The sequence below is a fragment of the Chenopodium quinoa genome, unplaced genomic scaffold (assembly GCF_001683475.1).
Source record: "Chenopodium quinoa cultivar QQ74 unplaced genomic scaffold, ASM168347v1, whole genome shotgun sequence".
Classification (NCBI taxonomy): domain Eukaryota; kingdom Viridiplantae; phylum Streptophyta; class Magnoliopsida; order Caryophyllales; family Amaranthaceae; genus Chenopodium; species Chenopodium quinoa.
This window is the reverse complement of record NW_018742241.1, coordinates 840,154-854,785: the sequence shown is the minus strand read 5'-3', so window position 1 is coordinate 854,785 and position 14,632 is coordinate 840,154. Positions and strand designations below refer to the sequence as shown.

At 36.7% G+C, this 14,632-nt stretch overlaps 1 protein-coding gene across 2 annotated transcripts; it reads right to left on the bottom strand.

Moving 5' to 3' along the window:
* Window positions 1-3,058: 3,058 nt before the first annotated feature.
* Window positions 3,059-14,329, bottom strand: LOC110736396 (protein STICHEL-like 4). Of its 2 annotated transcripts, XM_021916620.1 has the most exons (8): window positions 13,894-14,329; window positions 11,224-13,681; window positions 9,547-9,766; window positions 7,144-7,680; window positions 6,164-6,391; window positions 5,836-6,073; window positions 4,682-4,745; window positions 3,059-3,445 (listed from the first exon to the last, which is right to left on the bottom strand). In XM_021916620.1, the coding sequence occupies exons 2-8, from the start codon at window positions 13,237-13,239 to the stop codon at window positions 3,353-3,355; spliced, it is 3,396 nt and encodes a 1,131-aa protein (XP_021772312.1). In that variant the 5' UTR covers window positions 13,240-13,681; window positions 13,894-14,329; the 3' UTR covers window positions 3,059-3,352. The 2 variants fall into 2 exon arrangements, with proteins under 2 accessions (XP_021772312.1, XP_021772303.1); XM_021916611.1 differs by having other exon boundaries at window positions 5,836-6,391; window positions 13,894-14,328.
* Between the last annotated feature and the right edge of the window lie 303 nt (window positions 14,330-14,632).

Genomic DNA, 14,632 nt, shown 5'->3' with positions numbered 1-14,632 from the left:
ATGTAAAACACTCCTAATATTTCGATGTCAATAGTGTTTATTTTTTATTTTTTGACAGGAACAGTGTTTATTTCATGTTAGCTCTAAGTCAAATTATCGAATTGGATCAACTTTTGACAATCCTATTAGGAAAGTTTGAGGTAAGTTTCCGCCTTCTAGGCTTCTACTATGAATGTCGATCAACACGATTAATTTTGTGAACTGCTAAACGTCGCTCCCAATTTACCAGGCGTCGCTCCCATTTTGACATGAAAGGATCATATTTCCCTTTCCATAAGTTGGACTATATAAGGCTCTACCACTTGGTTAAAAAGATTCCCGAGCATTTTATATTATTCCCGAGCACATTCGATCCACTACTTGGTTAAAAAAAATTCCCGAGCCCACCACATCCAACCCCACGACATCCAACCCAAAATTCCCGAGCCCACCCCCAAAAATCCCATTTTTTAAAAAAAAAATTTATTAAACTTTAGTGACGGGTTTAGGACGTTGATGACGACAACGATTGTACTCCGGAGGCATCATCGGAGGATTATGTAAGTCCTCGAAATTTTTTTTTATTTTTTGAAAAGCTTACACATCCGCCTAGAATTTCCGGATCTTCCACGGTGGATCCGAAAATTTTAGGCGGATCCACCATGGAGGATCCGCCTAGAATTTCCGGATCTTCCATCGCGGATCCGGGAATTCTAGGCGGATCCACCATGGAGGATCCAGATTTTTTAGGCGGATGTCCAATTTTATTTATTTTTTTAATCAAAACAAATTTTTTAAAAAAAAAAATTAATTAATCAAATTAATTAATGTAATTTTTGTATGATAATTATAATTTTTATTGTGATTATTATTTTTTTGTGATAATTTGAGTAATTAGTACTAGTATTATTAGGTAATATTAGTTATTTTTGTGAATTTTCTGTGTTTTTTTTTAAAAATTTCAGATTTTAAGTTTATCGAGCATGAAATGTGTTGTAAGTGTCGTGAGTATTTATATACGAAGGGTAAATATGGAATTTTAAGGAAAAAATTCGAGCGGACGCCTAGTAATTTGGGAGCGACGTTTAACAACCCCCTTAATTTTTCTAGTACTTAGGAAATAGGAGACTCGAAACAGTCACAAGTCACAATAAAATCAATAATTCCGGCATTGACAAAATATGTGGTAGTTGGCAGTAATTGCAAAACACTATAGTCAACATAATATGGAATTGAACATTGATTTGAAGCTTGAAATCTCATCCATTCAATACTGTATCTGATGTATATCAATCCACGATAACAAGACATAACTTCATCTAGGAGGTACAATCCTCTTCAATTCTCATTAAGAATAATTGTGTAAGAAACAATGAATGAATGTTCTCAAGTTTTCCTCCTATACTCTTGTCTCCTGAAGTTCTACTTTCACTCATTCCTTAAATAATGTGACATGAGGGGGGAGTGTACAAGATTTTAGGTAGCGGGAAAAAGAAAAAGTGACAATAACAAGAATTCAAAATGTCTATATAACTGAAAACATTAACTAAATCAACGAAATATCTACTGAAAATTACAGAAAATTACTTGGAAAATTTTTAATTATGCATTGGGGGAATTTCAACCTCAAGCAGAAATCCAGCCATGCAGGTATAACTTATAGACGCGGCAATATACTTGCCATTGTAGAAAAATTGTTTGTGATTTATGGAATACTAATTTTGTATGTTGGATGTTTCTTAGTAAAAGAAAAGAAACATTGTGTGTTGCTGTGTTCTTCTGCTAAAGAAAAGTAAGTTGACCTGGCTGCAGTTCAGATAGAGAAACTAGAGAAGAGAATCACTACCCTTAGGGGAGTGTATGACGTCCATTATACACACGGATACACCATTACACCCGGGTGTATCATGGATGTGATGGGGATACACTTAGGACTCGCTTGGATTGGGTATAGTAATCAGGGGTATCGGAGAGCAAATTACCATAAGCCAAATTCAGAGGTCAATATCTTAGACATGGTGAATTGTTATCATAGGAGGTCTAGGTAATGTGTTACCTTCCTAATAGGGACGAATACTATTGGCCCGACCGCCCGATTAATCACCCCCATTCCAGGCGCCAGGTTAAAATCCATAATTATTACCCCATTAATTTTTACCCCTCATTACCCTCAATCCAGGCTAGCTTTGCTCGTTTCTTTATATGGAGAGTTCCAAGTACAAAAGTGTTAATAATAACCTTTTGAGCATATTTTACAACTGGATTGGATTTTTGAAACTTGCCGAGGGAGGGTCTTTTTCACAGCATTATACTCCGTAATTCGATTCATTTTTATCAGGGCTAACCGGCGGCTAATCAATACACATATAATCTACCCATCACTTGAAAAATATGGCCAAAGCTGCATGTATACAAATTGACTGTAATTGTATGTAAATTTGGTTATACTCAACAATGTCCTCGTATACATATGGTGTTATCAAGTGCGTTGTACGAATGAAGAGAAGGAGAGGGAAGGAAAACTGGAAAAGGGAGAGGAAAAAGCTCCAGTGCTTGGGTGAAGGGTTGGGGAAAGAGAGAGGGGAGAGAAAGAGTGTTATTTTCCTTTCCTCGTTTATTAAACATCAATGCTCTAAAACTCGAGAAATTTAGAGGTAATATAAAGCTTCGCTTGCCCCCTCTTTCTTTCTACTCCTTTTCCTTCTTCCATCCCTTTCCCTTCTCTACTATCTTGCTATTCAAACAAAGTGTTAATCTCACTAATAGGTACAACTAGCTTCGTATAATACTATTGTTAGGAATTTAAAGTCACATATCGTACATCACTTTGAAATGCTCATAAACTCTCACAGTTTGTAAAATAGAATTACCTTGAATAAACATATAGTAAAATCATGGCAAAATATTAAAAATGGATTTGGATCACATATCATGGCAATTATTTACAGATAGATGGAGTATACATATTCATTAAACCATAAATTTTGTGCTATTGGTTCTTTAATCACCTAAACAAAATAGTAGTATTCCGTAAGATGTACGAGTACATTTTTATAAAACATCTTGCAAATGGATAGAATTGAACTATAACTCGGGCATTTGATGATTTCCATTGCCATGAATGAATGTTACTAACATACAACAGCTGCATTACAGAAAGGGGGAAAATTAACGATAACTGAGCTACAGAATATCTTCTACTTCTATTGCCTAGTACCCTACCTAGCTACAAATTTCCTAACATTTTCGAAGAAGATTTATTAATAGCCTATCTAAAGTGGTAAAATTGAAATTATAAGCAGCTAGATGACAGACGAATTTTAAAAAGATAATTACAGATGCACAGGGAAGCCTCAATAGCCGTTACAGTCATTTACCTCGGCGACCTGGAAGAGAGACACTTTCCGCAAGATACAAGCTTCAGCAATGAATGGGGTCTTCGTGCCCGAATCTTTAACCTTGATAACTGCATACATTAATGAATTGGAAATCTATTAGTATAGTCAGAAACAATTCTAAAAACATCCTAGTTCAGGAAACTGAACAAGGAGTGTAACACACCAATGAATGGTAGGTATAGCAACATGCCAACATATGCTGTAAGACTCCAAGACTCAAAATTAACAACTGTGGACCAGCCTTCGTGTCACAATATCACCCATGATAGTCATTTTTATCTTCCCCCTACCCCGATGAGAGTAAAATTCCCTATCAAGTTATAACCCAGATTTATCCGTCACATGAAAAGTCATACTTTAGCTGAGTGCATGTGTACAGTAAAAACAATCAGGCAACAGAGATACAAAACACAATCCTTTCCCTAGCAATTACAAGCTCTTTGACTAAGAGTTGGAACTCTAACCAGCAGACCAACCTACAATACTCAACTTAAGGTCTGCACACTAAATCCCAAATTGCGAAATAATCTCTCATATTACCAAATGGGATACCAATAACAAGTATCTTTGAGTTTGTCATCAATCATCATATCGCCATTCTCACACTACCTAACCTACTAGTACACATCATAAACAAGAATTGGATTGGAATTTTGAATTTCTTCAGACCTCTTGTAATCAAAAAATATTTTTATCGTTTAGTAATTTGCAGGCAAGTAGATTCAGAGCAATTTAATTTGTTTTAATACACTTCAAATGAACTACTTTTTGAAAAAGGATAATATGGGAAGATGAATAGCGTAAAAGCTATCTCTTTTAAACTAAATTTAACAAGTGGGCAATTCAAACTGAGCATCTCTTCAAAAAATGCACAGTTATTAATACATAGGAATTATAAGCAGACCCTCCATCATGCTCAATTTCAAGCCCGAAACAATATCTTCGTATGATTATATCATCCCCACCACTCCAATGCTTCATAGCAATAACAACAGCACTTACATTAGTCTGTCCTCCATCTATAAACAGAATACCACTACTAAACCACAGATGTAGTCCAAAATTCTTGTTAATTATAAAAGAGGTCAAATGTAAAGTTGCATGTAAGCATAGCTCATGGCTTAAAAGCAGAGAGCCAGAGACGTTGATGGCAGGATAGATGGCCAACTGCATTGTGCTTTTAGTTATGCTTAATCTGCTCTTAGTCAGTGAGCTGGCTAATGACCTTTCCCCTCTGACCATACAAGCTCGTCCTCCCAACCCAACTCAAAAAAAAAAAAAAAAAGCAGTATTGATTTTATTACCTTCCGTCGTGTTGTTCGCGATGGTTTCCAACATAACAAGTTTCTTGATTTAGGTTCCAACCTCCTGAAAGACAAAGAAAATTTGAAATGTCAGAAGAAGATTATTTGACATATAACATAATTACAAAGTATCAATGGAGTTTCTGAAAGTAATTGAGAGACTAAGAATTGTCCGATTATAATTTTAAAATATAATCAAGAAATTGAATGCATATGGCAGATGATTTAAATATACAACTTAGAATATAAGTGTGTAGCAACATCAAGAAACTTAGTATATTTCCCCACGACATTACTGAATCTAGTAATTCCAACGACATCTTTAATATTAAAGTAAAATACGCAAAAGGGAGATAAATGCAAGCAATGATGATGAACACAAAATGTCATCATATTAACAAATTATATGTGTAACAACTAACAAGTCTTGCAATGGCGCACGACCATCTTCCTATTACCGAGAAATTAAGGGGAAAGGTTTAAATGCAGAAAACCAGATCCCAACATTATTGAGTCTTTCCAGTAAAATCTGGAGCCTCTTTTAATAATAATAATGGAGAATCCCCAAAACTGTGCTAAATGTCAAACTGTGATAACTAAGGGCCTAGCATCTGACTCGACAAATTTTATAAGTGTGACACAAGTGTTGCCATACTCAGAATTCTATTAGTAATGCAGTCCCTAATTGATGCAGGAAAAAGATATCGAAAAAAAAAATAAAAAAATTCCTATCCATTCAAACACACATGCTAGAACCAATCAGTAACAGAAAGCAGTCACTCAACTTTCTGCGGAAGTCGGATATACAGCATATGAGCAACAAATCAGTCACAGAACCAGTCATTTCTCATGTCAGTGAATCTCATGTGGTGTGTTTTAATCATTAATTAAGTATAGGAATAAAATTTTTGCCTAATTTTGTTAAGCTAGGTAAGTTCACACTTTTCTAGACAGTGATTTATTGGGGAGAGGGTGTATGAATTAAGCAGAATACTGTCTTAGTAATTAATTTGCTTTCTGTAGGCAGGGATTTGTTTCAAGATACTTAAACAGTATAAGCATGAATTTTTAGTAAGAAATAACCAAGACTAAGAAAATGAAAACATGAATGAAATAGTGGCAGATGGATTAAAATATCAGTGTGAAACACATACAGGTTCTCTTGCTCAAGTTTTTCAGCAATTGATACAGCCTTGCGTTTTGTCCATGCACTGCGTTGGGAGGATCCTTCTGCTTGCTGAATCACATGCGCAAGGGAAACTTTGCCCCTCACCAGGCTTCTACACTGATTTTCCTCCCCAAATCTTCCTCTTTCAGATACAGCAGATGAGTCAGGATGTTTGAATGATGGGACTGTTTCACCAGCCCGAGCTCCTCGCAAATCTCTCTTATCTGATTTTCCATGAATATCAACATGGTCACTAAAATTTTGTTCCCTTGGAGAACCTGCTAGTTCAACAATTTCACTGGTTCCAGAATTACCCTTGTTCTTTGCAATCATTCTGCTAGAACCACCATATCTGTCCTCAGATGTGGGCAAGACAAGTGGTGTATGACCACCTAGCCTTGCATCTTTTCTTGATTCTGATCTTATTTCAATTGTAACAGGGGAGCCAAGCACGGCTTCAAATGCTTGCAATATATAAGCCCTCAGTTTTTCTGCCTTAGATTTGGTCTGAAGAGAACTGAACAACAATTGAACAGTTGGAGCTGCGTGGAAGAAAGTTGGTCAGTCAAACAACTAAGCCCGCAGAGAAGTGCCACAAACACTAGTTCCTAATAGGACCACAAAATTTAAACTAGAAAATATCATTAAAAAAAGGCATCTCACATTTCTCTATACGCATCACTGTTTTGACTTTTGAATAGTATATATATATATATATATGATAACAGCCCCACATCTTAGACAGCTTATTGTTTTTACGAAACAGGCAATCTAACATCCTCAAATATGGGGACCAAAAGAGAACATACTTGATGTACATGGTCTCAAAAACAGGGGGACCAAGATAAGAAATCAAAGTAGTAACATTGTATTCAAACTTTTGTGAAGAGTTTATGATTCCATGTAGAGTGACCCACCCTGTAGCTAACTAATTATCTGTTTGTGCGTATTCTTTAAGGCTGTTCGTACACCCTCTCATTCCAAAATATGTATAAATCAAGGAATTACTAGTTATTGAATTTGTTTTTAAAGTTGACAATTATAATTCCCTTGGTACTCTAAAAGATGAGCAATAGTTCACTGATATTTTAGGTGCACATTTATTCTCACCTAAAACAAAAGACAATTATTTGAAAGGGGTGGATTATATGCTAGTAACAGTATCTTCTTCCACTTTCTGATGAATGATACTAAGAAAATTATGCCAATACAAAAAACACAAACAATAGAAAATTGCAAACACATTACCACAATTCCAGCACATGGATCACGGTCATAAGAGCTAAGCCATTACCTGCACCGTAACTGACAGAGATCAGCTTCCCTTCTTGATACATAAACTCTTTTACGCAGCTAATTTGAATATTCTGTAGCACCTCCAACCAGATGTCTTCAATTTCTGTGTGACCTTTGCCTCGCTTTTCACAGACTCCCATACCATCATATGCAGAAGTTTCGTGAGAAGCAATCCTAGCACCTTGCCTTCTGTTGCCAGATACCTTGCTACCATCATGAGTACCACTAGGGCTGCCTTCATAATGCTTCTCCATTCCACTTTCAGTAGAAAAACGCCTCCCATTATTGGACACTATGGCACGCTCCATTCCACCTTTCCTGGTCACAGCTCTCCCATCATTCTGGGGCAATGGACTGTGATTGAAACTAGTGTCTTCTGCCGAGGAACTGGGCAACATATACTGCTGATCAGGAGCAAGTTGAAGCAATGCAGCTGTTAGCCAGGTCAATTTGTCACTAGACATTCTCAGCTGCTTCTCAGCTTCCGAGAGAGTCTTCAATGCTTGGCGAAGTTTTTCCATATCTTCTTTGGATACTGTAACAATTGAACAAAATTTATTTTACATTAGTACCAGGACAAGCAAAAAAATAGCAAGCAACAATAACTACAGCAAAATATTAGCAAGGCAAAGATCAATTTTCAGCAGTTAAGCAAGTTGTAATGCACTAAACACTCATGGTCCATTTGATAGGCGGTGATAAATGGTGGTAACAAGGATGGATTTAAGAGTAACTTTGTAAGAAAATCATCCTAATGCCCAATAATGCAACCCCATCCCCAAACTTGTGTTTTTCTTTATAATAAAATTCCATTACCACACTATAGCACCCCTCAAGTGGTAATGAAAATCTAGAGCAACTCCAATGGTGAATAAAAGGACTAGCTTACAAATCTAGTGAAAAGTGTAGCAACAAGCCTACAATTGGAGACACGAAACAAAATGACACTGAGCTCGCAACAAAGCTATACACTTGGGGAAAAAAGAGTAAAGGAAGAAACACACTCAAGATTAAAGGTCTTGCAGCCAACCATTAGTTGGGTTTGTAAGTATTATAGTTTGATAATAAGGTGCGTCAAGTCAAGCTACAACAATTTGTAGTTCATCCTAGGACTTGCTATTATGAGAAAAAGAGATACTTTGGGGTAAACTAGCATTACCGTGGCCATTGGCAGATAATTTTCCTTTCAAATCTACATACAAATTCATTTCATTAGCACAATTTACTACCACCTACCAAACCTGACATCACGTCAATAGGTCATTCGAGATATATTACAGATGAGGGTGGGGGTATACTGAACTGATTGAAGCCTATTCTCACTTGATGGAGTCAGCTTAATGAGCCAATAATCACCATATGGCTGAATCAAGTGCAACTATACAATCAAAATATAATATTGAAAAGCTTAAGACAAGTAGCTACACGTATGATGAAGAGTTGATGACATTATTATTGAAATGGTGATGAAAATAATAATAACAATAAAAATAAGGATTGGCAATAGAGTAGCATTAAAACTCACTTGTTTCGGGAAATCCCTTTATATTTAACTTTTACGCAAATGCACAATGCCTTTTAACTATAACTTTTTTTTGCGGGGTAATACCTTACTTCTGATTTATGGCCAAAAAGAGTCAATTTTCCAGCATTGACTTAGATTTTTCCCTTTATTCTTAATTTTTGGACTTCTCTTCACTTCTGCCTGTGTTTTTCTTTCCTCCCCTCTAATAAATTAACCTCAATTTTTCCCAGCCTACCTCAACGAAAACCACCACCAACACCTATCTTCTGTCCATTATATCTCTTCTCCATCCATCTCAACCTGACCACGCCTACCCTAGAATCTCAACCCCCTTGTATTGAGTAGCATTCTTCAGAATGTCTTTTCATTTTTCTTTATTGGCCGGCCTGAATAATCTCAATATTATTAATTTAAATGTATAGTCTCATCAATTACTTGTGCTAGTCAATGCAATTAAACAGTTTCCAGCTGCTATAAATTGACTGTGATGATATCCGAAGGGTAAGTGTAATAAGTATATACTATATTGCCTCAGAAGGCAGACTAATCTACTTTATAACTAACAGGTTAAGGACAATATAAGAGTATTTTTTGTTTTGGTTTGTGCATGGAAAAGCATACAAATTATGCAAAAACATCTTTATTAGGTGTCAGTGAAGGATAAAAGGAAGAAAGGTGTAAAAAATTAAGTGGAGTTTGGGGGGGGGGGGAACTAAGTGCTGGGAAAATGATTTGTTTTGATCGAACATTAAAATAAGGTATCCCCTTGAAAAATAAAGAGGTTTTAAAAGTAATTCTATACAGAAATAAATAAAAGGTGTTTTCAATAATATACTCTTAGTAATACTAGGCAGGGAAGAGTAGATCTAGCCTCACATGGTTGTCGCCGAAAGAATTTTCTTCTACGCCTTTCTTTTGTGAAGTTGTATGTACCAGCTAACACATCAGTAATAACAGTAGCCAGTTGGGACATCAAAGCCAATGGCTCAGCACCACTTTCCATAATTTCCCTCAGATTCTTGACTGTGTTAACTGTGTCTGCAGACAGAGCAAAGTCAAGTAGATCTACCAACTTCTCATCAGAAATCAGACCAACCTGAGGAGGAAAAAAATTTCCAATGTCAGTACAGAGTAAATAAAGCCATTGACAATGCCCAGCAAACTGATTTATGCAACTATTTTCATCATTTTCTTTCATTAATTAGCACACTAAGAATCAATTTTTTTTGCCTTATAGGTACTCATACTGTTTTGCTTACTGTAAGCCACGTTGACAGAATATAGACTCTCTCTCAGTCACATCAGACAAAAGCTGAATAGACCATTGCTATCGTCAGGCCATTGCAGAGTTATACATGTGTGGTGCATGCAAATGAAATATTACCTGGGTCAACTGATCAAGTTATCAAAAAGATATTTGAATAAAGGATCAGTCTTCATTATGAAATGGGTATAAATGCAACCATACTTACATTTTGTTATAGCAAAACTACCTTGCGCTGTTAAAGATATTTTCCATGAGAAATCATGTTTTCCCCAAGTATTTGAACTTTCTTTACATCTATCAGCCACTATTGTAATTGTTATATCTACCACCATTATTTTTTTGATATACGAAGTATTTTCTTTTGTTTATTTTGCTTTTCCAGGCTGAGCCTACATTCTCCATTAATACCATTGCTATAGAGCAACTCAGACAAAGCTAAAGCTCATGTGATGATGATGATCCTAAATGGACTTTGAACAATGATTTCAATGGCACAAAATTGTGAATAATATACAATGGCTCAAGCCATGCATCTCAAAAACACTTACGTTTAAAGTTTTTCCAATCCATTCACATTGCAGTTTATAGAGAAAGTTCTAAACTAGTAGTTTCGATGAATTTATGTTTCTTTCTCCCTCACAATTACTGATTTTCAAATTTATGAGGCTATTGAATATTCATTTTGAAGGGATAGAACAAGAGCACACTATACATAGCTAGACCAAAATATAAAAAATGAATTTCTTCAAAAAAGAAACCCTAAAAGGAATAAATGACGGTCAAGGCTTTTAGGCATAGTGACACTTATAAGTTTTGAGTGATCCAAAGGGTAACCCTAGGTTTCTGGTGTTGCTCTCTCACATCTCCCTAAATATTAGGGAGAAAATCCATGTAATTTTTAAAATAAACAATTAAAGGAAATTAAATGTTAGCAATAGTTAAAATATTCAAGCTAAAGCATCAACATCACTCACTGTACTAATAATAGGTACATTCTTTGTGTATGCAACAGATGATATAGATAAACAAACTGATAAAGGGATACAGAGAGCTAGAAAGTATTGCACATGCTCTAGGAAATTTTTTTAGACATCTGACATCTTCAACATATTGGTCAATTGCTCCGAAAGATGTATCCAAATTATGAATACCAAAAGAGGAAATAGCTTTGATGATATACTTACTATTTGCAAAATTAAACATTAATTAAAAAAAAATAAAAAATAGATGCAAAAACATAAAATATTCTCTAATTATATCTAAGTGAATGTTCATGGCTAGCTTACCAACTCCTGCACTAGTGTCACTGAGATTCTTTGACCAAGTAAACTTAATTGCTCAAGCGTCATTTCGGCATCTCTCAAAGAACCATCTGACCTGGATGCTATAAGCTTCAGTGCATCCCGATCAATGTCTAAACCTTCTTTAGTAGCAATCCATTGTAAAGCATATATAATGTCTGCATCTTTCAGCTTGGGAAAGAAAAACTTCTGGCATCTGGATATAATTATATGGGGTAAAACATCCAGACTCGAACATATGAGGACAAATACTACACGCCTGGGTGGTCGATCAATGACTTTCGATATTGCACTCCAACAATCGTGGGAAAGTGTATCACAGTCATCAAATATGAAAACTCTGTACTGGGAAGCTTGCTGAGACAACATCATATTCTCAAACAAATCCATAATACTCTCAAAGTCAAAATTACTTACAGGACTGATTTCTTTTATAGTTCTACTTTTACCCATATCATGTGCAACACAAGAACCACAATAGCCACAGGGTTTAGGATGTTCAGGTGACTGGCAATTTAAAGCTCTGGCAAATATCCTTGCAGATGATGTTTTCCCTGTTCCATGAGGCCCATGGAAGACATATAACAAGCCAACCTTCCTCCGAACAATGGCATTAGAAAGAGCCTGTGCAACCAAGTTCTGGCCAACCAAATCTCTAAATGTTCTTGGCATGTATTTCTGAGTCAAATTCTGATGTCTAGCATGGCGTCCCCCTCTTAGCTTGCGTTGGTCACCAGATCTAGCTTCAGAAGCAAGGTCAGATTCTATATCACGTTTCAAAAGGCTATCAGCAAATAAGCCTAGCTCCCCAGAGTAATCATGGGCCCAAGCAGCATTATCTGAGCTCTCAGATCCATCAACCAGTAAAGGCAGTGCCTCAGCATCAGACTTACTACAAGAGCTTGACTGATCTGATGCAGCAGGAAAGTCGGAGGCATCTCTTCCCTGGGACATTTGACCTCCTCTTTTTAACCTTGGGTCAGACAAACCACATGACAAACTTCTGCCAGCTATATCAAGAATTGTCTTGCCTCTATGATGAATCCTTGACCAATTAAAGGGTATTCCACACCCATTTCGTGGACCCCTTGAAACATTATGGTCACCTACTTCCTCTTCTTCCTCTCCCATGGGATGCCTTTGTTGCACCACGCCCTTTACTGATGAATTTGATGCCACAGATATATCATTTTGAGGCCTGTTATCCCTCGGAGGCATAGCACCTGGTCTTTTTACTCTCCTGAACTTGCGCCTCCTCACTTTATTGAAACCACTGCATGCGCCACGAACACTAGGTTCTGCTTCTTCAAAAAGCTTTTCTGTTTTCGAGTGCCTCCCATTAGGATGCTTGTTTGAAGAAAGTACACCATCACTATCCATGGTGATCTCATGCAACTGCTGCGAGAGAGTTTTAGGGTTACCCTCTTGACTGTATTTCCCTGTTGCAGTACTCTTTCTGCTTTTTCTATCGGAATTTCCTGATACCCCTTGAGACAATTCATTCCCATTCTCATAAGGTTGAGTCCCCTGGTTACCTCCAGACAAGTCACTCTTTCGGCTAGATTCTTTCTCCCTCTCCCTTCTGACATCCCAAGCTCCACTCTTGCTACTGTGCTCACTGCCTAATGCTGCCTGGTAATTAGTCCTTCCAGCCTCAAGACTCTCAAGAGGCGGGGAACTTTGAGACAACCTTCTACCATCCCTTGAATGCTCACCAGTTGACCTTCTGCCATTCTCAAGCCTTTCCCCATCTCTAGAAAGCAGATCAGCAATGACAGGAGAATGCCACGGTGGGGGACTAGCCGAAGGATCCCTAAGAGAACGAGACCTCTGAAGCACAATAAGGTCCCTCATAAGGGACTTATCATGCAATAGGGGACTATGCTTATGCATATGGTTTTTCAAATGAATACAGTTAGTCAAGTGTATATGGTTACGCAGATGATCACTAATATCACCATTGGCATCCTTGAGAATCCGATTACGAACAGCCCTAGTCATGATCAAACTAGCAAACAACCAAGATGCACAAAATTTTCCAAATTACGCAAATAGTTCGGCATTTTCTTTAAATCGAACACTACCCCAAAACCCTCCTCTTGAATTTTCCCTCAAACTAAATATATTGCCACCTACCAATTCAACCACAGCAACGGCATCACATTCATCAACCCCACTTCCAACTTCAATCATCCTATCCAATCAATACTATACCCAAAAATCGACGTCGAACCCACAAATTTGATCAACTCCCCTCCCACTATAATTACCATTATTTCTCAAAATTTCATTTAAATCAAATGCACCACCATCAACAAAAACAGCATATATATCATAAATTAAGAAAACCCATTAAACAAATATGACCAAATTAAGCATCAAGGGTTCCAAAACTTATCAGATAACAGCTCAGCACTAAAAACCCAGCAAAATATTCTTCACCCTGCCAAAAAATAAACAATAAAAAACAAATTAAGCAGCAAATTCAAAGCTGGCACATTAGCAAAAAGAGACAAATTACTTGCAAAACAATCAAAATAAAAGAACAATACATACATAAACACATTAAATCAGGAGAAAATGGTGTAAAATCCAGTGAAAAATGCAGATTAAGAAATACATAGAAATAGAAAGAAAAAGAGAGAAAACAATCACCTGAATCAGAAGCAAAGTGGGGTTACTTTAAGAAAAAAAAAAATTAATTTCAACCGAAAATTAAGTGCACCCCGATCTTCAGGCTTTCTAATACTCTGTTTTTTTTGTAACTTTCACATGAACTCTGCGTTGAGAACGACGGTGAGTTGAAAAGAGAGATTTTGAGGAAGAGAGAGAAAAACAAACACCACCAATTCCAGCCAACTAGTGTAAGTAGCAACTGCGAGCAGATGAGTGTAGAGGGTAGAGAGAGAAAAGGTGGGACCTTGCTCAGAATCCACGTGGATTCTGCATCCTAGCCGTTGGATGGCATGTGGGGTCCACTGGATGGTGGGGTCAGGTTAAGGGTAGTTTTTGGACCATACTCAAGGTCATTTTTTGCACGGGTAAAAATGAGGGATTTTAGGATTAGATTGACCAAAAGTTATTTAAGAGTCATAACTCATAATTAGGGTATGGTTTTGTACCACACTCCATGTCACTGATGACTCTAATAATGTTTACTGGTACTAATTGTTTATTTGGTATCCGATAATAAGTGATGGTAAAAAGAATAGATTTTAAGTGTAATTTAGGAAAGATATTAACATTGTTATCTCCATAACAATGGAATTTCATTCTCAAACATGTGTTTCTTGAATTTTTTTTTTTTTTTATTACCATCTATTCCTCCTAGGAAGAGGTATTAGTTGGGAATGAAAATTTCTAAAGAAAAATAGTCAATTTGGGGTGAGCTAGA